Source organism: Bombina bombina, chromosome 4, assembly GCF_027579735.1.
Source record: "Bombina bombina isolate aBomBom1 chromosome 4, aBomBom1.pri, whole genome shotgun sequence".
NCBI lineage: Eukaryota > Metazoa > Chordata > Amphibia > Anura > Bombinatoridae > Bombina > Bombina bombina.
Window position 1 is genome coordinate 713,848,070 of NC_069502.1, and position 27,221 is coordinate 713,875,290.

The 27,221-nt window shown below is 37.7% G+C and overlaps 1 protein-coding gene across 1 annotated transcript in view; it reads left to right on the plus strand.

Annotated features, from left to right (window-relative positions):
• The window catches only part of SYNJ2 (synaptojanin 2), a 621,954-nt gene that overhangs the window by 528,529 nt on the left and 66,204 nt on the right, over positions 1–27,221 (plus strand). The window contains exons 19-21 of the mRNA XM_053710913.1: positions 11,069–11,287; positions 24,801–24,879; positions 25,963–26,131. Of these exons, the coding sequence (XP_053566888.1) occupies positions 11,069–11,287; positions 24,801–24,879; positions 25,963–26,131 (467 nt within the window). The remainder of the gene's footprint in view (positions 1–11,068; positions 11,288–24,800; positions 24,880–25,962; positions 26,132–27,221) is intronic.

Genomic DNA, 27,221 nt, shown 5'->3' on the forward strand with positions numbered 1-27,221 from the left:
CCTTTTAGGATATTTTGAACTTACTACTGATTATTCACATCTTTCTACAGACTTTGAGACTGAGACCTTTCCGGAAGTCACTAATCCACCATTTAACCTTTAAATTATTGTTTAGGCAGTTCAGGGCCCTTCCTTTCAGCCACTGCATGCTGTTGTCATCATTTAGTTGGCATCTTCATTTACAAAAAGATAATCAGAACTCCATATTTTGTTTTGTAAATCTCCTTTTTTGACAAAACTGTAGTCTACCTACTTGTCAGGTCAATGTAAACAAGTTCTGAGTGTGTGTGTGTTAGTGTGTTTTTATGTTTTAGTCACTTGGTCAAAAATTGCACATGTCAAAGGAGGGGGCCCTGATCAATGGTTAAGTCAGGGGCCCCAAAATTTCAAGTGGCGGCCCTGTCGGCATACAAATGATGTATGTATAGATTGGGAAGCGAGGACAGAGCTTTGCGGTACCCCAACAGAAAGTGGTAACGGGGCAGAAAATCTCCCCTTCTCTCGTAGTGAACACATACAGCAAAAAAAAAGATACATTTATTTTAATAAAAGGTTGTATACTGGATTTTTAGATCGGCATCTGTGCATAGTATTTTTTATAGTAGTGTGTATTACAAGCAGTTAAATGAAAATTGGTGTATACTGTCCCTTTAAGTAAGCTGAAGAGACTAAGGGCTTTAAGTAACTGCATAAACCAAATTGGTCACTGGTTTCAGTATTCATAGATACTCACTTCCCTTTGAGACTTAATTGGGGCTGCTCCAATGGAAAAGTAACACAATGAGACACAAAACCGGTTGAAGGGACATTTTAGTGAAAAATAAACTTTCATGATTCAGAACTTTCCAATTTACTTGAATCTTCAATTTTGCTTTGTTCTCTTGGTATTCTTAGTTGAAAGCTAAACCTAGGTAGGCTCATATGCTAATTTCTAAGCCCTTGATGACCGCCTCTTATCTGCATGCATTTTGACCGTTTTTCACAACTATAGAGCGTTAGTTCATGTGTGCCATATAGATAGCATTTTGCTCACGCACGCATAGTTACCTAGGAGTCAGCACTGACTGGCTAAAATGCAAGTCAGTCAAAAGAACTGAAATAAGGGGGCAGTCTGCAGAGGCTTAGATACAAGGTAATCACAGAGATAAAAAGTGTATTAATATAACAGTGTTGGTTATGCAAGGGATTATCTATCTTTTTAAACAATAACAATTCTGGTGTAGACTGTCCCTTTAAGGAGTGAATACAACAGATTAAATAAAGGTTTATATTTATGAAAATATATAATAACTTACACTTCAAACTAAATTTGCATAAACATTTTAATGACATGAGTGACATAAGTTGTTGCTGCTGGATGTCTTGTATTTCGAACAAAGGATAGAATGGATCAGTGTCAAGATGAAGATGACAAATTCCTACTGATGTTTCTATCCACAGAGTTACCTATAAGAAGAAACTGAATGTCATTATGTTTGTAGTTTTCTCAGTATTTATTCACACTCCTTTAGTTAAGTATTTCAGTGATGCTGTATCAAGGTAAAGTCAGCTTGTTACTCTTATCGTACCTGTGTGTGTCCCCAAAATCACCTGAAGCTGTGCCCGGCAACCCCATGGATCAGAGGATAGAAGGGATTGGTGTCATGATGGTGATGACTTATCCCTTTAGATGTTGCTCACTTCTGATTGCCTGTAAAAGAAAGTTCAGTATAATTAAATTTTTTCCAAGTATTTTTATTCTCACTCATTTGGTTAGGTATTTCAATAATGAGGAGAAAAGGTAAAGTCAACCTGTTTCACTTGTACTGTTGTGTATCCAAAATGATCTGAAGCTGTATCCTGCAACAGCACTGTTTTATGGTATTTGTTACTTCATTATTTAACACTACAGGGTACAGCTACCATCATTTTTATCAGAGCGCCCATTGTTATAAAATAATACTAAAAAGATGCATAAAATGACAACGCATAACATATAAATAAACCTCTAGATAACAAATCCATCATTTAGAGATGGGACTACTCTACCTTTTTATGGCACAGATTATGGTTTAGATTTTCCTAGAAGGTCATCAAGGTCTGGCCTCTGCACCTTCTTGAACTTCCCTCCACAGTTGGTCTTGTGCTGGTCCCACCATGATGGTTTTGCTCGAGAGTATGGGACACAGAAACCATAATAGGGCTTCTTGGTGTTGCAGGGTCCATCACACCGGTACCACTTGTTGTCATAAAACTCAACTTCCTTATGAAAGGTATGATAGGTCTGTAAACACATATAGACAACAAGTTACATACAGTATGTATAATTTTATCTGCAAAAAGGAAGCAGAAGCATATAAATGTCTCACCAAATAATAATAATAATAATCTCCATCTATTACTATGGAACAGTGCATAATGTCACATACATAAGGGGCACAGAGTCTAATGGATTGTAACAAAGGCCACAGTAATAGTACAAAGCTAAAAGGATATTGTTACAGACAACACAACTATTCCATTCACATTTTTATTACTCTATATTTAATTCCTAACAAAGGTTACAGCTGCAATGTATTTGTTTTCAGAATAGAAGTACTAGTACAATAATGATAAAATTGTATAATCTGTGATAATATTAAATGAGCACAATATGCTTATTTTTGTGTATGCTTGGATAGGCACTAATGTGATAACATTTCAATAACACATTTCTGCAAAAATAAGAATATTGCAAAGAAGCTTGTAATTTAATTTTTGTGTTTTAAATGTACTTTTATTGTTCTATTTCTTTTTTCTTCCTTTTTCGTTTTATATTATTTTGTAACAAACTATTCTATGCATTATAAATTTCCATAAAAACAAAATAAAAAAGCACATTCACTTACGGTAATGTGGAATCTGCCGGCGGTATTTATTCTCTGCATGTGGCTGCAGAATACTGGCCCATGCATGTCACTTTCCTTTATGTTATTTATACATAAATACGCGTGAATCATTTCATGCAAAAGCGACTGTAAAATAAAAAATGGTGAATTATTAAACAATGTTTTTTAAACCATTCTTATGAACCAAAAAAACTGAATCAGCTGACAATAAATTATTTCAATTTGTAATCAGTTTTTACCTCAATAAGATCTTTCCTGCTCCTCCGTTTAAGCAATGGTTCGCTTAAATTGATGGTGCATTTGCCAGATTTTCGTTGATAGCTACACAAACCAGCACACCTGAAATAAAAGATGATGGCATATAAAAATGTTCGAATTATTTTATAAGCTAAATTAGCAGAACTATAAAAATAAATAGCCCCATCCCACAATTCAGAATATTAAAGAAAAGTATGAAAGTATCTATATACAGCAGATGAGGTCTACTATATGATATATCATATGTATACCAGGCGTCTTCTATTAGAGAATATAGAGATATGTGTTATAATTGGTCACCTATATACTGTACCATACAAACATTTGAAACCTATAGTTCTCTCCTTACTGTTGACAGCATATTTGTTTACCCCCATAAAAGCCAATTAATTATATTAATTTCTTATATTCATTATATTAATTTCTGTACAATTTGCATTGCGTGGCTTTTGAGGAGGTTTTACATTTGAAGACTTTCCATTGGAAAACTCTGTGATAACATACTTATCATACTTATTCAAAGCATTATTATCAGTAGAACAGCCAATCAAAAGCCATAGCATCTGCTCCACAGACAGAAATAAAATATTGTATCAAAAGTTACCACAGAGAGAAGAAAAAATAAAAAAGGAAAATTGGAAATAACACAGAACTTCTGCTTGCAGATATGGAATGACATTACTAATAATTGGACCCTCCGCTGTTGACTATTTTCTCCATGTGTCACTGAATGTAACCCTCTATTATGATATTAAATTATGTGGTGTGAATTATTTTAAGTTCAGAATTTCCATGTTTTTTAACAGATTAGAAATTTAAACTCTTGCCTTAATATATTTTTTTATGTGTGTGTATGCATGTACATATTTGTGTGCAGCATGTATGTGTGGGTGTATATAGTTATGTGTGCGCTCGCGTGCGTGTGTGTATGTATATACAGTATATATATATATATATATATATATATATCTATATACACACACACACACCTCCCAGACAATAAGCTCTATCCAAAAAATAGATTGCTGCAGCAGTTTTGCTTTAACTGAGGCTAATCGTTAACTTAATTCATTATATTAAAAACCAAATTTCTTTCACAATGAAAAACTACAAACTGCTATAATAAGTGCTGTTATGTGGCTACCATATTTTTGGCTGCAATTTAATGGTGACAATAATGCTAAAGATAAAGGCTCAGATCTTGACCATATTCTACCATCAATGATCCTTTAAGAACTAGCACATTTGAAAATATAGTTAATTGTGGCATTCAGTATTATATTTAAATTAGTGCATATAGTATTATTAAAAACAAATATGGTTGACATTAACTAATCAGTCTGTTTTCTAATCAGTGTAAAAGTATATAATTATATCATTTATTACTTCCCCTTTGTAAGACCTTAGTGTAAATCTATATTAAATACAAAGCCCTTTTCCCTCCATGTTCTCAACTTACATCACCATAAGAGGTTTTTTACTCCACTTGACTTTAACTCCACTCAGCTTTCCCCAAAAGTACCACTGGTTCAGCAGATCAAACAATTTTAAGATGTCTGGGGATGGATCTGCAAGTTCTTCATCAGAGATCTTCTTGCTGCCAGTTGAACTGGTGGCAGCCATGCCTGGATAGGCTCTCAAACTACTCACTCCACTCAGCAATAGAAATTGTCTTCTCAACACCAGAGAACACACGCCTCACTACTAACCCTCACTGTTGGGCAGTTGGTGGCAAGAATTTATAGCCAGCATGGTATTGTGATGGCATTGCTTAGAACACTCCATTGTTATGGCTCATAGAGCAGCACTACATTGTCATGACAACAATATCAACACTCCATTTTGATGTAATTTCATTGCCTAGGCTTCAAAGACATTTTTTGTATAACCTCAATTACGAAAAAGTTGGGACAGTATTGAAAATCCAAAAACAAAAAACAAAAAGTCATTTGAAAATTCAATTCACCTTGTACTATCTTGGAAACACATTATTAACACATTATTTAATGTTTTACTTTGTGAATTTAATCTATTTATAAAGATATACTCTTATTTTAAATCTAATGACTGCAACACACTCCAAAAAAGTTGGTTGGGAAAGTCGACTGTTTACCACTGTGTAACATCACCTTTTCTTTTAATAACACTTAAGTGTTTGGACACTGAAGACACCAGTTGGTTAAGTTAAAGGGACAGTCTAGTCAAAATTAAACTTTCATGATTCAGATAGGGCATGTAATTTTAAACAACTTGCCAATGTACTTCTATAATTAAATTTGCTTTGTTCCTTTGGTGGTATTTTTGAAAAGCTAAACCTAGCTAGGCTCAAACTAATTTCTAAACTGTTGAAAACCGCCTCTTAGCTCAGAGCATTTTGAAAGTTTTTCACAGTTAGACAGTACTAGTTTATGTGTGTCATATAGATAATGTGCTCACTCCTGTGGAGTTATTTAGGAGTCTGCACTGATTGGCTAAACTGCATGTCTGTCAAAAGCACTGAGATAAGGGGGCAGTCTGCAGAGGCTTAGATACAAGGTTATCACAGAGGTAAAAAGTGTATTAATATAACTGTGTTGGTTATGCATGGGTAATAAAGGGATTATCTATCTTTTTAAACAATAAAAATTCTGGTGTAGACTGTCCCTTTAAGCAAGTGATATTTTCCCACATTCATCCATTATGCATATCTTCAGCTGTGCAACTGTACAGGGCCTTCTTTGCCTTATTTTGCACTTCATAATGCGCCATACATTCTCAATCAGAGACAGGTCAGGACTATAGGCAAGCCATACTAGCATGTGCTTGTATCCCGAGCAGAATGTAATTTGTTGTTGTCCTGCTGGAAAATGCAGGGATGTCCCTGGATAAGACAACATCTGAATGGCAGCATATGTTGCTCCAAAATGTATACATATATTTCTGCATTAATGGTGCCCTCACAGATGTGCAAGTTACCCATGCCTTGGGCACTGACACACCCCCATACCATGACAGACGCTGGCTTTTGAATGGTCCAACTATTTAAAAAGTTGACTTGTCGGACCACAAAACACAATTCCACTGTGCTACTGTCCATCTCAAATTAGACTGAGCCCAGAGAAGTCGACGGCGCTTCTGGACAGTGTTGATTCACAAAGTAAAACATCAACTAATGTGTTTTCAATATAGTACAGGGTGATTTTAATTCTCAAATTACCTTTTTGTTTGTATTTTTGTAGTTTTCATCTTAAGGGCTTATTTCCACTAAGCGACAACTAGGTTTTTGCAACATCATAGAACAAAAAAATTGCTGTTGGAAGCCATTACACTTATCACTGCTGTCGAAAGACATTATGCTTATTGACAGTTTCCGATGGCACGTTTTCCATCGTTACATAGAAAATAATTAAAGCTGATGAGCACAAATTGACATCCGATTCATATTGAACGTGCAAACAGGTAAAACACCATCAGAAGGTGTCGATAAGATCTCAAACATTACTGCATGCTCAACTAGATGTAAAAGAGGAAAAATAAGTAAAAACATATTTATGCAATATTCATATTCAATAAAGTGCATTTACTGTAAATATTTCACATTCAAATGTTCTGCACATAGGGGAATATGTTCAATATATATTCCAATATATATCTGTATATATCTTTACCTATATATAATTATGTGTGTGTGTGTATATATATATATATATATATATATATATATATATATATATATATATATATATATATATACTTAGTATATATGTATGTATATATATATATATATATATATATATTGTGTATGCACAGTCGAAGTAAACCTACACCTGGCAATGGTGTAACAGGCTTACCAAAAAACAGGTAACACAGGATCCGGTGAAAAAAGCCGTAGTTGAACAAGCAGGGCCTTAACCCATAACGTTTCGGTTTGCACAGGAACCTTTATCAAATGGAGGCCGTAACAGACTTAAGTGTGAATACAAGAAACCCCCTCTTATATACCCTTAGAAGTTATTAACTTAACGTGTCCTAATCCCAAGAGTGATCACAAGCATGCAAATTCTATGCCGACACAGGGTGTATGGTCGGAGCGCCTTCTGATGACCTCATCACCTGCCGCCAATGGAGGCACAGGCAGCGTTGAGGGAGTCATAACAACGGAATAAACACTAATGCTGTGGGAAACCAGCAGTGTGTCAGATCATAGATGGGGGCGTAAACAAACAGTGTAATGCAGAGTGTAACAATTAATAACTTTGTACAAAAAGAGTTACTTAATCATATGGGGCGCAAGTTGAAATAGCGATATTATGTTATTACATGTGTTATACTACTGGCAGTCATGTGTAGCAATCTATACTAAACTGTATCAATGCTAAACATGTAGACTATGAAAACATAAATATGTCAAATTTAGACAATGTTATCCAAATTGCACAATAACACAACCAGTTAAGTCATAATCAAACCCAGGAGGTGTGAGGATCATAGGAGGAGCCTGCAGTCCTTAAGTTATGTGTAGCAACGACCATAATCAATCATGGTGTTTAAGCCTTTCAGTGTGACAGTGTCCAGGCTGAAAATCCATTTGGCTTCAAGACGTAACAGAGCCAGAGCTCTGTCCCTCCCCTCGTCTTAACCGAGGGACATAGTCAATAAGTATAGTTTTTAGTGACGACCGTGCGACCGATTGGTCAGAACATCCTTTGTCTAGAGCTTGTTGAATGACCGACTTGTGGTTGGCCAAACACTCCCGGAAAGTGATGACCGTTTTGCCAATATAATACAGGGAACAGGAGCAAATAATGGCATAGACCACATACTCTGATTTACAGGTTAGCCTGTGCTTGATGTTGTAGGTTCTGTTTGTGTGTGAGTGGTGGAAGCTCCTACCTATCATCATGCTATTGCACGTGACACAATTCCCTCATCTGTAGCAGCCCTGTTTCCCTTTAGGCAGCCAGGTCTTTTTCTCGTAGCAGTGGATAGGGTCATTCAGTACGAGTATGTAACTTAGGTTCTTAGACCTTTTATATACCATCCGTGGGGGTGGTAAATCATAAAAGGGTAAACTTTTGTCTTTGTAAAGTACCATCCAGTTATTTTTCATGGTAGAGGCCACCAGGTTAGATCCTGGAGTGAAAGTGGTCACAAAGTTTAGGCGTTGGTCATTTTTGGTCTGTGTTTCCTCACAGTAAGACTCTCTTGAATCCATTTTTCAGCCGAAACACGTTGGTCAGTGACCAAGTGCTCTGAGTATCCTCTTTCTATGAACCGTTTGGACATGTCCAATAGCTGTGTCTTCTTGCGGGACTCCTCGGTGTTGTTTCTCATGACCCCCAGGAGCTGAAGGAACTGACCCCATGTTTTTAAAAGTGTGGGTGAAAGCTACCATAGTGTACTGTTGAATTTTTATCAGTATCTTTCTGATATAGAGTGGTTTGCAACCTACAACCCTCACCTATGTATGTTCGGTATATTGAAGTAGGGATTCCGTGGTACCCCTCCAGTTTAAGAATACATCATCGATGTAGCGACGGTAAAAACAGAGTTCTATTGGAAAGATGTGAAGTTTCTCATACATTGCCATATATATATTGGCGTATGATGGGGCCATACTCAACCATACTCAACCCCATAGCCGTCCCAAGTGTTCATAAAAAATTGTCATTTTTGAATCTTAAAAATTATTTTCCAAACATAATTCCATCAAGTTAATCAGAAATTCAATGGGGGACCAGAGTAGTGTTCACTGTCTATAAGGAGTTTTTTTTTACCATTTCTAGGCCATGTCGGTGGGGGATCACAGTATAGTATATCTACTTTGACTGTGCATACTCTATCTACCAACAGAGCACCAGGCAGTTGCTACAGATGGTGAGTGCCACTTACACATTACGACTTAGGTTTTTGCCCACACTTTTTTTACTCCATTGACTTATATGGGGGAATATGTAATTGTGTGCTTGATATTCTAAGTTCAGCTTTTTATGCTCACCGGTTTAGCGCGGTTTAGTGAAAACAGTTTACTTTCTACCCACAATATGAGCCCAACCTGACGCACACAAAAACATACTTCTAGTGCAGTTAACACTCGAGCGGAAGCATTAAAAAGCGCTCCACTTGTAATCTAGCCCTAAGTTTGTGAACAAATAATTGTAACTTTTCAAATTTGATTACAATAAGGCCAATATACTCACACAAAGGACAACCCTGATTAATAAAGTTATTAGTCATTTGAAGTCCCCAATTCCTAGGATCCTTGACTACCCGGTAATTGGCATTCATTGTTGGCATTATTCATATTACAGAAAGGATCCTTAAAGGGACCTGAGCATGCAATACGAAAATGCTGTAATGTGTTAGCACATTTTCTTATTGCACTATTGGTTAACTATTTTAAAGGAGTTAAACATAGAAATTATGTCAGCTCCATAGCAGCAATACGCTACTGGTTCATAGCTAAATCTAGCTTGTAAGCTGACAGTGAGATGCATGTGTTTGTAACCACCAGTTACCTGCCTTGTTCAGTTCTGGTGTATTAGTGCATTGCTGCTCTGGAGCTGATATTTAACCGCTTAAGCCATAATGATGTACAGTATATATACATTGTGCAGTACTTTGCTTATTGTACCGCCCAACCTATATAAATGATGGAGCTGCAGGAAGCTCCATCAGTCTCGGCTGTTAAGTTACAGCCAAGAGCTGGAGTTCCTGAGCTCATGGCATCTGTCTTAATATGGAACCGGAGCACTATCTGTGGTGTGGTTCCATATGAAGGTAGATGCCAGATCGTTGCATATGGTGACACTGTGTGTGTGTCACCATCTGTAACGATCATCTTCTGGTGTTGGCGGGAAGTGGAGTTGGGTGGGCGGTCCAGCAGTGGAGGGAGGAGGGTAGGGAAGGGAGTGGGATGGCTTTACAGAAAAAAATAAAGTAAAGGGAGAGGGATGGATGGATACCTGATTAACCCCTTCACTGCTGAGAATAATCGAAGTGTGGTGCGCAGCTGCAATTAATTCTAATTACCAAAAAGCAATGGCAATGCCATGCATGTCTGCTATTTCCCTGAGAAGCTATTACAATAATTTGTGTCATGATTGCACAAACAGTATGTAAATAATTTCAATGAGAAACCCAAAGTTTGTGAAAAAGTGAATCATTTTTTTTTTTTTATATGATCGCATTTGGCAATGAAATGGTGGCACGAAATATACCAAAATGGGCCTAGATCAATACCTTGGGTTATCTACTTATAATTTTTTTTATAGTTTTGACAGGTAAATAACTTAAAAAGCAAGGCTCAAAAATGCTAAAAATGATTCGGTATTTAGGGCAAGTTATTTTCTGAAAGTTGTGGCACTGAAGGGGTTAACTATGTGTTTAACCCATGTGCCAGGGTTAAAGTGAAATTCAATCCTAGCATTTGTGAAATGCTAGGATTGACCATTGAAACAAATAAAAGGGACTTTCATTCATGAAGTATAACATACTTCATGCAGAAAGCTCCTTTATTTGTTTCAAGTGTTGCCTTTCTCGGGCAGCCCATGGCAGAAATCTATTTTGCTTGAGAGGTGAGGTTTTCACCTCTTAGCCAATAGCTGTGCGGTAAATCCGGCTTGGAGCCCTTGGGAGCCGGATTTCACACACTCTATTTGCTAAGATGTGGAAACCTCTTGGCAAAACAGCGATCTGCCATTGGCTGCCTGAGCAGCTCAGAACGGCAACGCTTGAAAGCGTTGAGAGCTTTCTGCATTAAGTATGTTATACTTCATGAATGAAAGTACCCTTTATTTATTTCAATGGTCAGTCCTAGCGTTTCCCAAACACTAGGATTGACTTTCACTTTAAATACAGTTTTTTAAGTAATAGTGCAATAATAAAGTTATCTAACACAGATCATTTTTATTTTCCTTTATGCTGCTTTTAGTCTAATAATTGTTTGTCTTTCTAATGCATAGACCTGTGCTGGCTATTTTGGAAGTTGAAGTTCAAGGGGTTGACGAGAATGCCAGAGAGAAAGTGTTTCAAGAGATATCATCTTCCCAGGGCCCGCTGGATGCTACGGTTGAGGTGCACATCTATTCACCCACACCTGAGGAGAAAGCAGAGTTCCCTGAAGACATCTGTACAGAGCTTGTGCAGACATTTCAGAATTATGGCACTGTAATTCTTGTAAGGTGAGGTCTTCATGAGCTGCAAATATGCATCAAATGCTCACATTTGGTTGTAATACTAGAAGGTTTTAAGTATTTGATAATGTACATGCTAACAAGAAAATGTGTTCCAACCAAATTATTTATTTTGATAGAGTTAACTTAATGCATAAGGAATTATGTTACTGATTAATGATAACAATAAGGGATGGCCTGGGAAATCAGACCGATCCTAGAAATTTTTGAAGACCAGCACCAGCCTCCGCTCTCCAGCCCAGACTCCACCCCCTTACCTGGCAATGAGGTTCTCTTTTCCACTGGGCCACTTACTTACTAGGCCTCTACACCCTCGGCAGGAGCAGAACAACCTTGATTAAATGCACTACACATGCACACAAGCATTTCTCTGTGATCTCCCTGCACAAAGGATATGGTCCTGCGGTGCTAGTGGCCCACCAGGAAAACTCACGTTATCCCGGTGGGCCAATCCTGCACTGATCACAATGTCTACACATTTTTTTTTTTACAGTTTTTTATTGAGCAGCTCCATATGCATATCATTTTAAAATGGGTGGCTCACGGGAATAACAAAGTATTTGCTACACCCCCTGGACTAGAGTTGCAAACTATTTTTAAAGAAAATAATGAAGACTAAGGAATTGACAAATTTCACATAGGAAAAGTATAGTAAAATATAGTATATTTTACTGAAAGAAAAAAACAAAAACTTTATTTTACAATTTAATACAGTTTGATAAAACAAAATTCTTCATACAAATCATCTTCATTCATCCAGTCTAGCTTAATACATTCAACAACTTTCTGCAAATCCGTCAATTCTATTTCTCATTTTAAGGCACATTACACATTAAACTGTCAGATAATCAAAATCATTGACTAAATAAGAGTACAAAGAGTACAATAGAACATGGTTGAAATGATTAATTTACATGTTGTAAAAAATAAGGGAGAAAATGTTCTAAGCGCAGATAAATAAGGCATCCTGGGATACTGCAAAAATCAATAAAAAAAATGGGCAAATAAGGGAGATTGCAGGAAATAAATAAGGACTGACCACTCCATAATGGACAACTATGATATCAAGTAAGATATAAGATGCAATATTTCTATTTCTTTCATGTAATTAGCAAGAGTCCATGAGCTAGTGACGTATGGGATATACATTCCTACCAGGAGGGGCAAAGTTTCCCAAACCTCAAAATGCCTATAAATACACCCCTCACCACACCCACAAATCAGTTTTACAAACTTTGCCTCCTATGGAGGTGGTGAAGTAAGTTTGTGCTAGATTCTACGTTGATATGCGCTCCGCAGCAGGTTGGAGCCCGGTTTTCCTCTCAGCGTGCAGTGAATGTCAGAGGGATGTGAGGAGAGTATTGCCTATTTGAATGCAGTGATCTCCTTCTACGGGGTCTATTTCATAGGTTCTCTGTTATCGGTCGTAGATATTCATCTCTTACCTCCCTTTTCAGATCGACGATATACTCTTATATATACCATTTCCTCTACTGATTCTCGTTTCAGTACTGGTTTGGCTTTCTACTACATGTAGATGAGTGTCCTGGGGTAAGTAAGTCTTATTTTCTGTGACACTCTAAGCTATGGTTGGGCACTTTTATATAAAGTTCTAAATATATGTATTCAAACATTTATTTGCCTTGACTAAGGATGTTCAACGTTCCTTATTTTAGACAGTCAGTTTCATATTTGGGATAATGCATATGAATAAATCATTTTTTCTTACCTTAAAAATTTGACTTTTCCCTGTGGGCTGTTAGGCTCGCGGGGGCTGAAAATGCTTCATTTTATTGCGTCATTCTTGGCGCGCACTTTTTTAGAGCAAATTTTTTTTTCTGTTTCCGCCGTCATACGTGTCGCCGGAAGTTGCATCATTTTTGACGTTTTTTTGCGCCAAAGGTTTCGGCGTTCCGGGTTGTGGCGTCATTTTGGCGCCAAAAGCATTTAGGCGCCAAATAATGTGGGCGTCTTTTTTGGCGCTAAAAAAATATGGGCGTCACTATTGTCTCCACATTATTTAAGTCTCATTATTTTGTGCTTCTGGTTGCTAGAAGCTTATTCACTGGCATTTTTTTCCCATTCCTGAAACTGTCATTTAAGGAATTTGATCAATTTTGCTTTATATGTTGTTTTTTCTATTACATATTGCAAGATGTCCCACGTTGAAGCTGAGTCAGAAGATACTTCTGGAAAATCGCTGCCTGGTGCTGGAGCTACCAAAGCTAAGTGTATCTGCTGTAAACTTTTGGTATCTGTTCCTCCAGCTGTTGTTTGTACTGTTTGTCATGACAAACTTGCTAATGCAGATAATATTTCCTTTAGTACTGTTACATTACCTGTTGCTGTTCCGTCAACATCTAATACTCAGAGTGTTCCTGATAACATAAGAGATTTTGTTTCTAAATCCATTAAGAAGGCTATGTCTGTTATTCCTCCTTCTAGTAAACGTAAAAAGTCTTTAAAACTTCTCATTTTTCAGATGAATTTTTAAATGAACATCATCATTCTGATACTGATATTGGTTCTTCTGATTCAGAGGATTCTGTCTCAGAGGTTGATGCTGATAAATCTTCATATTTATTTAAAATGGAATTTATTCGTTCTTTACTTAAAGAAGTCCTAATTGCATTAGAAATTGAGGATTCTAGTCCTCTTGATACTAAATCTAAACGTTTAGATAAGGTTTTTAAATCTCCTGTAGTTATTCCAGAAGTGTTTCCTGTCCCTGGTGCTATTTCTGAAGTAATTTCCAGGGAATGGAATAATTTGGGTAATTCTTTTACTCCTTCTAAACGTTTTAAGCAATTATATCCTGTGCCATCTGACAGATTAGAATTTGGGGACAAAATCCCTAAGGTTGATGGGGCTGTCTCTACTCTTGCTAAGCGTACTACTATTCCTACGGCAGATGGTACTTCCTTTAAGGATCCTTTAGATAGGAAAATTTAATCCTTTCAAAGAAAAGCTTACTTGTGTTCAGGTAATCTTCTTAGACCTGCTATATCTTTAGCGGATGTTGCTGCAGCTTCAACTTTTTGGTTAGAAGCTTTAGCGCAACAAGTAACAGATCATAATTCTCATAGCATTATTATTCTTCTACAACATGCTAATAATTTTATTTGTGATGCCATCTTTGATATCATTAGAGTTGATGTCAGGTATATGTCTCTAGCTATTTTAGCTAGAAGAGCTTTATGGCTTAAAATTTGGAATGCTGATATGTCTTCTAAGTCTACTCTGCTTTCCCTTTCTTTCCAGGGTAATAAATTATTTGGTTCTCAGTTGGATTCTATAATCTCAACTGTTACTGGAGGGAAGGGAACTTTTTTACCACAGGATAAAAAATCTAAAGGTAAATTTAGGTCTAATAATCGTTTTCGTTCCTTTCGTCACAACAAGGAACAAAAGCCTGATCCTTCACCCTCAGGAGCGGAATCAGTTTGGAAACCATCTCCAGTCTGGAATAAATCCAAGCCTTTTAGAAAACCAAAGCCAGCTCCCAAGTCCACATGAAGGTGCGGCCCTCATTCCAGCTCAGCTGGTAGGGGGCAGATTAGGTTTTTTCAAAGAAATTTGGTTCAATTCCGTTCACAATCTCTGGATTCAGAACATTGTTTCAGAAGGGTACAGAATTGGCTTCAAGATAAGGCCTCCTGCAAAGAGAGGTAAACCTAGCGAAGGCTCAAGCATTTCTGAAATGTGTTTCATATCTAGAGTTGGCTGGAGTAATTATGCCAGTTCCAGTTCTGGAACAGGGGCTGGGGTTTTATTCAAATCTCTTCATTGTACCAAAGAAGGAGAATTCCTTCAGACCAGTTCTGGATCTAAAAATATTGAATCGTTATGTAAGGATACCAACATTCAAAATGGTAACTGTAAGGACTATCCTGCCTTTTGTTCAGCAAGAGCATTATATGTCCACAATAGATTTACAGGATGCATATCTGCATATTCCGATTCATCCAGATCACTTTCAGTTTCTGAGATTCTCTTTCCTAGACAAGCATTACCAGTTTGTGGCTCTACCGTTTGGCCTAGCTACAGCTCCAAGATTTTTTACAAAGGTTCTCGGTGCCCTTCTGTCTGTAATCAGAGAACAGGGTATTGTGGTATTTCCTTATTTGGACGATATCTTGGTACTTGCTCAGTCTTCACATTTAGCAGAATCTCATACGAATCGACTTGTGTTGTTTCTTCAAGATCATGGTTGGAGGATCAATTTACCAAAAAGTTCATTGATTCCTCAGACAAGGGTAACCTTTTTAGGTTTCCAGATAGATTCAGTGTCCATGACTCTGTCACTAACGGACAAGAGACGTCTAAAATTGATATCAGCTTGTCGAAACCTTCAGTCACAATCATTCCCTTCGGTAGCTTTATGCATGGAAATTCTAGGTCTTATGACTGCAGCATCGGACGCGATTCCCTTTGCTCGTTTTCACATGCGACCTCTTCAGCTCTGTATGCTGAACCAGTGGTGCAGGGATTACACAAAGATATCTCAATTAATATCTTTAACACCGATTGTACGACACTCTCTGATGTGGTGGACAGATCACCATTGTTTAGTTCAGGGGGCTTCTTTTGTTCTTCCGACCTGGACTGTAATTTCAACAGATGCAAGTCTGACAGGTTGGGGAGCTGTTTGGGGGTCTCTGACAGCACAAGGGGTTTGGGAATCTCAGGAGGTGAGATTACCGATCAATATTTTGGAACTCCGTGCAATTTTCAGAGCTCTTCAGTCATGGCCTCTTCTAAAGAGAGAATCGTTAATTTGTTTTCAGACAGACAATGTCACAACTGTGGCATACATCAATCATCAAGGAGGGACTAACAGTCCTCTGGCTATGAAGGAAGTATCTCGAATTCTGGTATGGGCGGAATCCAGCTCCTGTCTAGTTTCTGCGGTTCATATCCCAGGTATAGACAATTGGGAAGCGGATTATCTCAGCCGCCAAACGTTACATCCGGGCGAATGGTCTCTTCACCCAGAGGTATTTCTTCAGATTGTTCAAATGTGGGGACTTCCAGAAATAGATCTGATGGCCTCTCATCTAAACAAGAAACTTCTCAGGTATCTGTCCAGATCCAGGGATCCTCAAGCGGAAGCAGTGGATGCATTGTCACTTCCTTGGAAGTATCATCCTGCCTATATCTTTCCGCCTCTAGTTCTTCTTCCAAGAGTAATCTCCAAGATTCTCAAGGAATGCTCGTTTGTTCTGCTGGTAGCTCCAGCATGGCCTCACAGGTTTTGGTATGCGGATCTTGTCCGGATGGTCTCTTGCCAACCGTGGACTCTTTCGTTAAGACCAGACCTTTTGTCGCAAGGTCCTTTTTTCCATCAGGATCTCAAATCCTTAAATTTAAAGGTATGGAGATTGAACGCTTGATTCTTAGTCAAAGAGGTTTCTCTGACTCTGTGATTAATACTATGTTACAGGCTCGTAAATCTGTATCTAGGGAGATATATTATAGAGTCTGGAAGACTTATATTTCTTGGTGTCTTTCTCATCATTTTTCCTGGCATTCTTTTAGAATTCCGAGAATTTTACAGTTTCTTCAGGATGGTTTGGATAAAGGTTTGTCTGCAAGTTCCTTGAAAGGACAAATCTCTGCTCTTTCTGTTCTTTTTCACAGAAAGATTGCTAATCTTCCTGATATTCATTGTTTTGTACAAGCTTTGGTTCGTATAAAACCTGTCATTAAGTCAATTTCTCCTCCTTGGAGTTTGAATTTGGTTCTGGGGGCTCTTCAAGCACCTCCGTTTGAACCTATGCATTCGTTGGACATCAAATTACTTTCTTGGAAAGTTTTGTTCCTTTTGGCCATCTCTTCTGCCAGACGAGTTTCTGAATTATCTGCTCTTTCTTGTGAGTCTCCTTTTCTGATTTTTCATCAGGATAAGGCGGTGTTGCGAACTTCTTTTAAATTTTTACCTAAGGTTGTGAATTCTAACAACATTAGTAGAGAAATTGTGGTTCCTTCATTGTGTTCTAATCCTAAGAATTCTAAGGAGAGATCATTGCATTCTTTGGATGTAGTTAGAGCTTTGAAATATTATGTTGAAGCTACTAAGAATTTCTGATAGACTTCTAGTCTATTTGTTATCTTTTCCGGTTCTAGGAAAGGTCAGAAGCCCTCTGCCATTTCTTTGGCATCTTGGTTGAAATCTTTAATTCATCATGCTTATGTCGAGTCGGGTAAAACTCCGCCTCAAAGGATTACAGCTCATTCTACTAGGTCAGTTTCTACTTCCTGGGCGTTTAGGAATGAAGCTTCGGTTGATCAGATTTGCAAAGCAGCAACTTGGTCTTCTTTGCATACTTTTACTAAATTCTACCATTTTGATGTGTTTTCTTCTGCTGAAGCTGTTTTTGGTAGAAAAGTACTTCAGGCAGCTGTTTCAGTTTGAAACTTCTGCTTACATTTTCAGTTTTTTTCATTTAAACTTTATTTTGGGTGTGGATTATTTTTCAGCGGAATTGGCTATTTTATCCCTCCCTCTCTAGTGACTCTTGCGTGGAAAGATCCACATCTTGGGTAGTCATTATCCCATACGTCACTAGCTCATGGACTCTTGCTAATTACATGAAAGAAAACATAATTTATGTAAGAACTTACGTGATAAATTCATTTCTTTCATATTAGCAAGAGTCCATGAGGCCCACCCTTTTTTGTGGTGGTTATGATTTTTTTGTATAAAGCACAATTATTCCAATTCCTTATTTTTTATGCTTTCGCACTTTTTTCTTATCACCCCATTTCTTGGCTATTCGTTAAACTGATTTGTGGGTGTGGTGAGGGGTGTATTTATAGGCATTTTGAGGTTTGGGAAACTTTGCCCCTCCTGGTAGGAATGTATATCCCATACGTCACTAGCTCATGGACTCTTGCTAATATGAAAGAAATGAATTTATCAGGTAAGTTCTTACATAAATTATGTTTTTCAGTACTAAATACAATAAACTATGTGCACATTTTTATTTTTGACGTTCATAACACCCCCCTATCAGTAATTTGGCATTAATACAGCAGTATCAGTTGTTTACAAATATGAATTTCCTGCTAGTTACAATTTATTTTTTCCTCAAACATAAATGTTTTACCACTGCTTTTCTATATTATCAATCTGTGATTACAATGCCCTGTTTAATGATACACAAATGGAATGAACTCTCAAGTATTTAATGTGCTTTTTCTTTCATGTAATTAGCAAGAGTCCATGAGCTAGTGACGTATGGGATATACATTCCTACCAGGAGGGGCAAAGTTTCCCAAACCTCAAAATGCCTATAAATACACCCCTCACCACACCCACAAATCAGTTTTACAAACTTTGCCTCCTATGGAGGTGGTGAAGTAAGTTTGTGCTAGATTCTACGTTGATATGCGCTCCGCAGCAGGTTGGAGCCCGGTTTTCCTCTCAGCGTGCAGTGAATGTCAGAGGGATGTGAAGAGAGTATTGCCTGTTTGAATTCAATGATCTCCTTCTACGGGGTCTATTTCATAGGTTCTCTGTTATCGGTCGTAGAGATTCATCTCTTACCTCCCTTTTCAGATCGACGATATACTCTTATATATATACCATTACCTCTGCTGATTTTCGTTTCAGTACTGGTTTGGCTTTCTACAAACATGTAGATGAGTGTCCTGGGGTAAGTAAGTCTTATTTTCTGTGACACTCTAAAGCTATGGTTGGGCACTTTTTTAAAAGTTCTAAATATATGTATTCAAACATTTATTTGCCTTGACTCAGACTGTTCAACATTCCTTTTTTTCAGACAGTCAGTTTCATATTTGGGATAATGCATTTGAATCAATCATTTTTCTTACCTTAAAAATTTGACTTTTTCCCTGTGGGCTGTTAGGCTCGCGGGGGCTGAAAATGCTTCATTTTATTGCGTCATTCTTGGCGCGGATTTTTTTGGCGCAAAAAATCTTTTCTGTTTCCGGCGTCATACGTGTCGCCGGAAGTTGCGTCATTTTTTTTTTTGACGTTCTTTTGTGCCAAAAATGTCGGCGTTCCGGATGTGGCGTCATTTTGGCGCCAAAAGCAAAAATAGGGGCGTCGCTTTTTTCTCCCCATTATTTAAGTCTCATTTTTCTTTGCTTCTGGTTGCTAGAAGCTTGTTCTTTGGCATTTTTTCCCATTCCTGAAACTGTCATTTAAGGAATTTGATCAATTTTGCTTTATATGTTGTTTTTTCTCTTACATATTGCAAGATGTCTCACGTTGCATCTGAGTCAGAAGATACTTCAGGAAAATCGCTGTCTGGTGCTGGAACTACCAAAGCTAAGTGTATCTGCTGTAAACTTTTGGTAGCTGTTCCTCCAGCTGTTGTTTGTATTAAATGTCATGACAAACTTGTTAATGCAGATAATATTTCCTTTAGTAAAGTACCATTACCTGTTGCAGTTCCAACAACATCTAATGTTCAGAGTGTTCCTGATAACATAAGAGATTTTGTTTCTGAATCCATTGAGAAGGCTATGTCTGTTATTCCTCCTTCTAGTAAACACAAAAAATCTTTTAAAACTTCTCGTTATCCAGATGAATTTTTAAATGAACATCATCATCATTCTGATTCTAATGATTCTTCTGGCTCAGAGGATTCTGTCTCAGAGGTTGATGCTGATAAATCTTCATATTTATTTAAAATGGAATTTATTCGTTCTTTACTTAAAGAAGTTTTAATTGCTTTAGAAATTGAGGATTCTGGTCCTCTTGATACTAAATCTAAACGTTTAGACAAGGTCTTTAAATCTCCTGTGGTTATTCCAGAAGTTTTTCCTGTTCCTGGTGCTATTTCTGAAGTAATTTCCAGAGAATGGAATAATTTGGGTAATTAATTTACTCCCTCTAAACGTTTTAAGCAATTATATCCTGTGCTGTCCGACAGATTAGAGTTTTGGGACAAAATCCCTAAAGTTGATGGGGCTATTTCTACCCTTGTTAAACGTACTACTATTCCTACGGCAGATGGTACTTCCTTTAAGGATCCTTTAGATAGGAAAATTGAATCCTTTCTAAGAAAAGCTTATCTGTCTTCAGGTAATCTTCTTAGACCTGCTATATCATTGGCTGATGTTGCTGCAGCTTCAACTTTTTGGTTGGAAACTTTAGCGCAACAAGTAACAGATCATGATTCTCATAATATTATTATTCTTCTTCAACATGCTAATAATTTTATCTGTGATGCCATTTTTGATATTATCAGAGTTGATGTCAGGTATATGTCTCTAGCTATTTTAGCTAGAAGAGCTTTATGGCTTAAAACTTGGAATGCTGATATGTCTTCTAAATCGACTCTACTTTCCCTTTCTTTCCAGGGTAATAAATTATTTGGTTCTCAGTTGGATTCTATTATCTCAACTGTTACTGGTGGGAAAGGATCTTTTTTACCACAGGATAAAAAATCTAAAGGTAAAAACAGGGCTAATAATCGTTTTCGTTCCTTTCGTTTCAACAAAGAACAAAAGCCTGATCCTTCATCCTCAGGAGCAGTTTCAGTTTGGAAACCATCTCCAGTCTGGAATAAATCCAAGCCTTCTAGAAAAGCAAAGCCAGCTTCTAAGTCCACATGAAGGTGCGGCCCTCATTCCAGCTCAGCTGGTAGGGGGCAGATTACGTTTTTTCAAAGAAATTTGGATCAATTCTGTTCACAATCTTTGGATTCAGAACATTGTTTCAGAAGGGTACAGAATTGGTTTCAAGATAAGACCTCCTGCAAAGAGATTTTTTCTTTCCCGTGTCCCAGTAAACCCAGTGAAAGCTCAAGCATTTCTGAAATGTGTTTCAGATCTAGAGTTGGCTGGAGTAATTATGCCAGTTCCAGTTTTGGAACAGGGGCTGGGGTTTTATTCGAATCTCTTCATTGTACCAAAGAAGGAGAATTCCTTCAGACCAGTTCTGGATCTAAAAATATTGAATCGTTATGTAAGGATACCAACATTCAAAATGGTAACTGTAAGGACTATCTTGCCTTTTGTTCAGCAAGGGCATTATATGTCTACAATAGATTTACAGGATGCATATCTGCATATTCCGATTCATCCAGCTCACTATCAGTCACTGAGATTCTCTTTCCTGGACAAGCATTACCAGTTTGTGGCTCTGCCGTTTGGCCTAGCTACAGCTCCAAGAATTTTTACAAAGGTTCTCGGTGCCCTTCTGTCTGTAATCAGAGAACAGGGTATTGTGGTATTTCCTTATTTGGACGATATCTTGGTACTTGCTCAGTCTTCACATTTAGCAGAATCTCATACGAATCGACTTGTGTTGTTTCTTCAAGATCATGGTTGGAGGATCAATTCATTGATTCCTCAGACAAGGGTAACCTTTTTGGGTTTCCAGATAGATTCAGTGTCCATGACTCTGTCTTTGACAGACAAGAGACGTCTAAAATTTGATTTCAGCTTGTCGAAACCTTCAGTCACAATCATTCCCTTCGGTAGCCTTCTGCATGGAAATTCTAGGTCTTATGACTGCTGCATCGGACGCGATCCCCTTTGCTCGTTTTTACATGCGACCTCTTCAGCTCTGTATGCTGAACCAATGGTGCAGGGATTACACAAAGATATCTCAATTAATATCTTTAAAACCGATTGTACGACATTCTCTGACGTGGTGGACAGATCACCATCGTTTAATTCAGGGGGCTTCTTTTGTTCTTCCGACCTGGACTATAATCTCAACAGATGCAAGTCTTACAGGTTGGGGAGCTGTGTGGGGGTCTCTGACGGCACAAGGGGTTTGGGAATCTCTGGAGGTGAGATTACCAATCAATATTTTGGAACTCTGTGCAATTTTCAGAGCTCTTCAGTCTTGGCCTCTTCTGAAGAGAGAATCGTTCATTTGTTTTCAGACAGACAATGTCACAACTGTGGCATACATCAATCATCAAGGAGGGACTCACAGTCCTCTGGCTATGAAAGAAGTATCTCGAATTCTGGTTTGGGCGGAATCCAGCTCCTGTCTAATCTCTGCGGTTCATATCCCAGGTATAGACAATTGGGAAGCGGATTATCTCAGTCGCCAAACGTTGCATCCGGGCGAATGGTCTCTTCACCCAGAGGTATTTCTTCAGATTGTTCAAATGTGGGAACTCCCAGAAATAGATCTGATGGCTTGTCATCTAAACAAGAAACTTCCCAGGTATCTGTTCAGATCCCAGGATCCTCAGGCGGAGGCAGTGGATGCATTATCACTTCCTTGGAAGTATCATCCTGCCTATATCTTTCCGCCTCCTAGTTCTTCTTCCAAGAGTAATCTCCAAGATTCTGAAGGAATACTCGTTTGTTCTGCTGGTAGCTCCAGCATGGCCTCACAGGTTTTGGTATGCGGATCTTGTCCGGATGGCCTCTTGCCAGCCGTGGACTCTTCCGTTAAGACCAGACCTTCTGTCGCAAGGTCCTTTCTTCCATCAGGATCTCAAATCCTTAAATTTAAAGGTATGGAGATTGAACGCTTGATTCTTGGTCAAAGAGGTTTCTCTGACTCTGTGATTAATACTATGTTACAGGCTCGTAAATCTGTATCTAGAGAGATATATTATAGAGTCTGGAAGACTTATATTTCTTGGTGTCTTTCTCATCATTTTTCCTGGCATTCTTTTAGAATTCCGAGAATTTTACAGTTTCTTCAGGATGGTTTAGATAAAGGTTTGTCCGCAAGTTCCTTGAAAGGACAAATCTCTGCTCTTTCTGTTCTTTTTCACAGAAAGATTGCTAATCTTCCTGATATTCATTGTTTTGTACAAGCGTTGGTTCGTATAAAACCTGTCATTAAGTCTATTTCTCCTCCTTGGAGTTTGAATTTGGTTCTGGGGGCTCTTCAAGCTCCTCCTTTTGAACCCATGCATTCATTGGACATCAAATTACTTTCTTGGAAAGTTTTGTTCCTTTTGGCCATCTCTTCTGCCAGAAGAGTCTCTGAATTATCTGCTCTTTTTTGTGAGTCTCCTTTTCTGATTTTTCATCAGGATAAGGCGGTGTTGCGAACTTCTTTTGAATTTTTACCTAAGGTTGTGAATTCCAACAACATTAGTAGAGAAATTGTGGTTCCTTCATTATGTCCTAATCCTAAAAATTCTAAGGAGAAATCGTTGCATTCTTTGGATGCTGTTAGAGCTTTGAAATATTATGTTGAAGCTACTAAGTCTTTTCGAAAGACTTCTAGTCTATTTGTCATCTTTTCCGGTTCTAGAAAAGGTCAGAAAGCTTCTGCCATTTCTTTGGCATCTTGGTTGAAATCCTTAATTCACCATGCTTATGTCGAGTCGGGTAAAACTCCGCCTCAAAGGATTACAGCTCATTCTACTAGGTCAGTTTCTACTTCCTGGGCGTTTAGGAATGAGGCTTCGGTTGATCAGATTTGCAAAGCAGCAACTTGGTCCTCTTTGCATACTTTTACTAAATTCTACCATTTTGATGTGTTTTCTTCTTCTGAAGCAGTTTTTGGTAGAAAAGTACTTCAGGCAGCGGTTTCAGTTTGAATCTTCTGCTTATGTTTTCGTTAAACTTTATTTTGGGTGTGGATTATTTTCAGCAGGAATTGGCTGTCTTTATTTTATCCCTCCCTCTCTAGTGACTCTTGCGTGTAAAGATCCACATCTTGGGTAGTCATTATCCCATACGTCACTAGCTCATGGACTCTTGCTAATTACATGAAAGAAAACATAATTTATGTAAGAACTTACCTGATAAATTCATTTCTTTCATATTAGCAAGAGTCCATGAGGCCCACCCTTTTTGTGGTGGTTATGATATTTTTGTATAAAGCACAACTATTCCAATTCCTTATTTTATATGCTTTCGCACTTTTTTTATCACCCCACTTCTTGGCTATTCGTTAAACTGATTTGTGGGTGTGGTGAGGGGTGTATTTATAGGCATTTTGAGGTTTGGGAAACTTTGCCCCTCCTGGTAGGAATGTATATCCCATACGTCACTAGCTCATGGACTCTTGCTAATATGAAAGAAATGAATTTATCAGGTAAGTTCTTACATAAATTATGTTTTTTGATCCTCGAGTATAACAGCCCATAGCATCTAAACAGTTGTTGAGAATTGCTTTCATAAAAAAGATATGAAACACAAAATATTTTTTTCATGATTCAGATAGAGAATACAATTTTAAACAACATTCAAATTGACTTCTATTGTCTAATTTGCTTAATTCTTTAGGCATCCTTTGTTGAAGAAATAGCAATGCATGTGAGTGAGACAATGATGCGTGGCATCTATGTAAAGCCCGTGATCAGCAGCTACTGAGCCTAGTTAGATATGCTTTTCAACAAAGGATATCAGGAGAATTACGTAAATTAGATAATATAAGTAAATTGGAAAGTTGCTTTAAATTGCATGCTCTAGCTGAATCATGAAAGAAATCATTTGCATTTCATGTCCTTTTAAGTCTTTGTACAAATGAGTAAAAGTTTGTGTTGCCATTTAGAACCTGTGCCAACAATCTGGTCATAACCTAAGTATCTCCTTTTAGGGTAATTGGAGGACAAATGATTGTTACATTTGCAGATAGTAGGACAACACTGAATGTTCTTGATCTGGATGGAATGAAGGTAAATTTCACCAATGATTGAGACCAGTTTTATAAATCATGTAATTTATAGACACCATAATCACAGGAAAAATGTGTCAGAGAAAAAAATATATCATAGTGTCATATTTAAAGGGATATGAAACCCAAAATTGATTCAGATAGCGCATGAGATTTTAAACAACTTTCCAATAAACTTCTATTATCTAATTTCCTTTATGCTCTTGTTATCCTTTCTTGAAAAACATACCTAGGTAGGCTCAGGAGCAACACTACACTTTTGGGAGCTAGCTGCTGATTGGTGGATGAACTTGTATCGCTCTTGCCATTGACTCACCTGTTAAGCTAGCTCCCAGTAGTGCATTGTTGCTCTTTCAACAAAGGATACCAAAATAATGATGGAAATTTGATAATAGAAGTAAATTGGAAAGTTGTTTAAAATAGTATGTTCTACCTAAATCATAAAATAAATTTTTGGGGTTTTATGTGCATTTACTGTAAAAAGTATGTTGTTTTTGTTATGAAATGCTATATCTTTATCTTTGAAGACCTTATGTCAGAGTAGACTTACTACTTGTGGCCCACCAGGCATGAGTTTGACATAACAATTTAAAGGGATAGAGAAGGTTAAAATTTAACTTTCATGATTCAGAAAGATCATTTAATTTTAAGACACTTTTTCATTTACTCCTATTATCAAATTTACTTTTTTCTTTTGATATCCTTTCTCGAAAAGTATATGTATATGTCCTCAGCAGCAACGCACTTCTGGGATCTGGCTGGTGATTGGTGGTTGCATACATTTGTCATTGGCTCACCAGATGTGTTCAGCTACCCTCCCAGTATTGTACTGCTGCTCTGGGTCTGACTTTAATCTATGTGTTTAATCTGTTTGCAGTGGTTAAACACATACTTACAGTATATGCAAGAAAATAGTGCAACAATAAAATACTCTTGCATATAAGAGCATTTTTCTTTTGCACTTTTCTATCCCTTTACCACAGAATAAATTTGCATACGTTTTGCATATAAAATCTTTTATAGCCTACACAACCATTGGTAATTGGATATGATTCATATTATTTTGCTTACCCATTTTGTGTAGGTGAAAGGAAAAGCTATAAAAATAAGGACCAAAACAGAGGACTGGGTTAAAGGACTGCAGGAGGAAATCGCAAGGAACAGAGACAGCATTGCACCAATGTCACCAAATGCTAATTCTTGCTTACTGGAGGAAAGCTTTGATTTCTCCAATTTGGATTACGAATCAGAAGGTGAGGTATTTAGATTGTGTCTGTTATATTAAAGCGACATGAAAGTAAAAAATAAAGGGACACTAAAGTCAAAATTAACTTTCATGATTCAGATAGAGAACACCATTCTTAAAAATCTTTCCAATTTATTTCCATTAAAAAAATGTGCACAATATTTTTATATGCAAACTTTGTGAGACTGTATGTGTATGTGTTTGGGATTGGCTGTCACATAATACAGGGGCAAGGAAAATAACTTCTACTTCTGATTTGAAACTAAGGGCCCCATCTGCCCCATCATGTTCGCACAAGTGAGCCTGCAGCCGAGAGTTAAGATTCTTAACCCACTGCGTCACCTGTAATGTGGCGTATGTCAATTCACCCAGACCGGGGAGATTGAAAGCTTCTACTCATGTGAACAGTGGGTGGGGTTGCACACTTCCCCAAGTGTGCAATAATTAATGTGGGCAGCGTATATAGAACAGGCTAACAATAGTATTGAGCCAGTTGTTCATTCCTGTGAGTGTGCTTCTCTCTGTGTGTATTTAGTCTCCCTATGGGAAAAAGGGGAAACCAGACGTGGACTCCTTGCTCAGTGTGCTTAGAGGAATATGGCTACACCTCACTGACGAGGCCCAATGAAGGCTGAAACGATTGTCTGGGGTTGCTGTGTTCCTTGTTCAGAGAGGAATTGCCTGGTATTTTTGCGCTGGACTGACCGTAATAGGTGGGATCAGACTGATATACTACAGGAAAGTTCCACTCTGTGAAAAGCATTACTATGCTAAAAAGTTGCACCCAGGTGGTAAATCGCCATAGAACAGGCTAACAATGGTATTGAGCCAGTTGTTCGTTCCTGTGAGTGTGCTTCTCTCTGTGTGTATTTAGTCTCCCCACCAGATGCGATGCCGAGTGGATAGGGGCGAAGATGTTCACCCGGTCTTTAATAAATCTGGCCTTAAGTGTTAATGCATTTTCTTTTTATTATGCATTGATTAATAGTAATATTGTACTGTATTTAATGGCTCTTAAGCTTTCATATTTCAGATACAGTGTACAAATAACTTCTGTTATTAATGTTACCTATTTGGTTGGTCTCTTTGGTTGAATC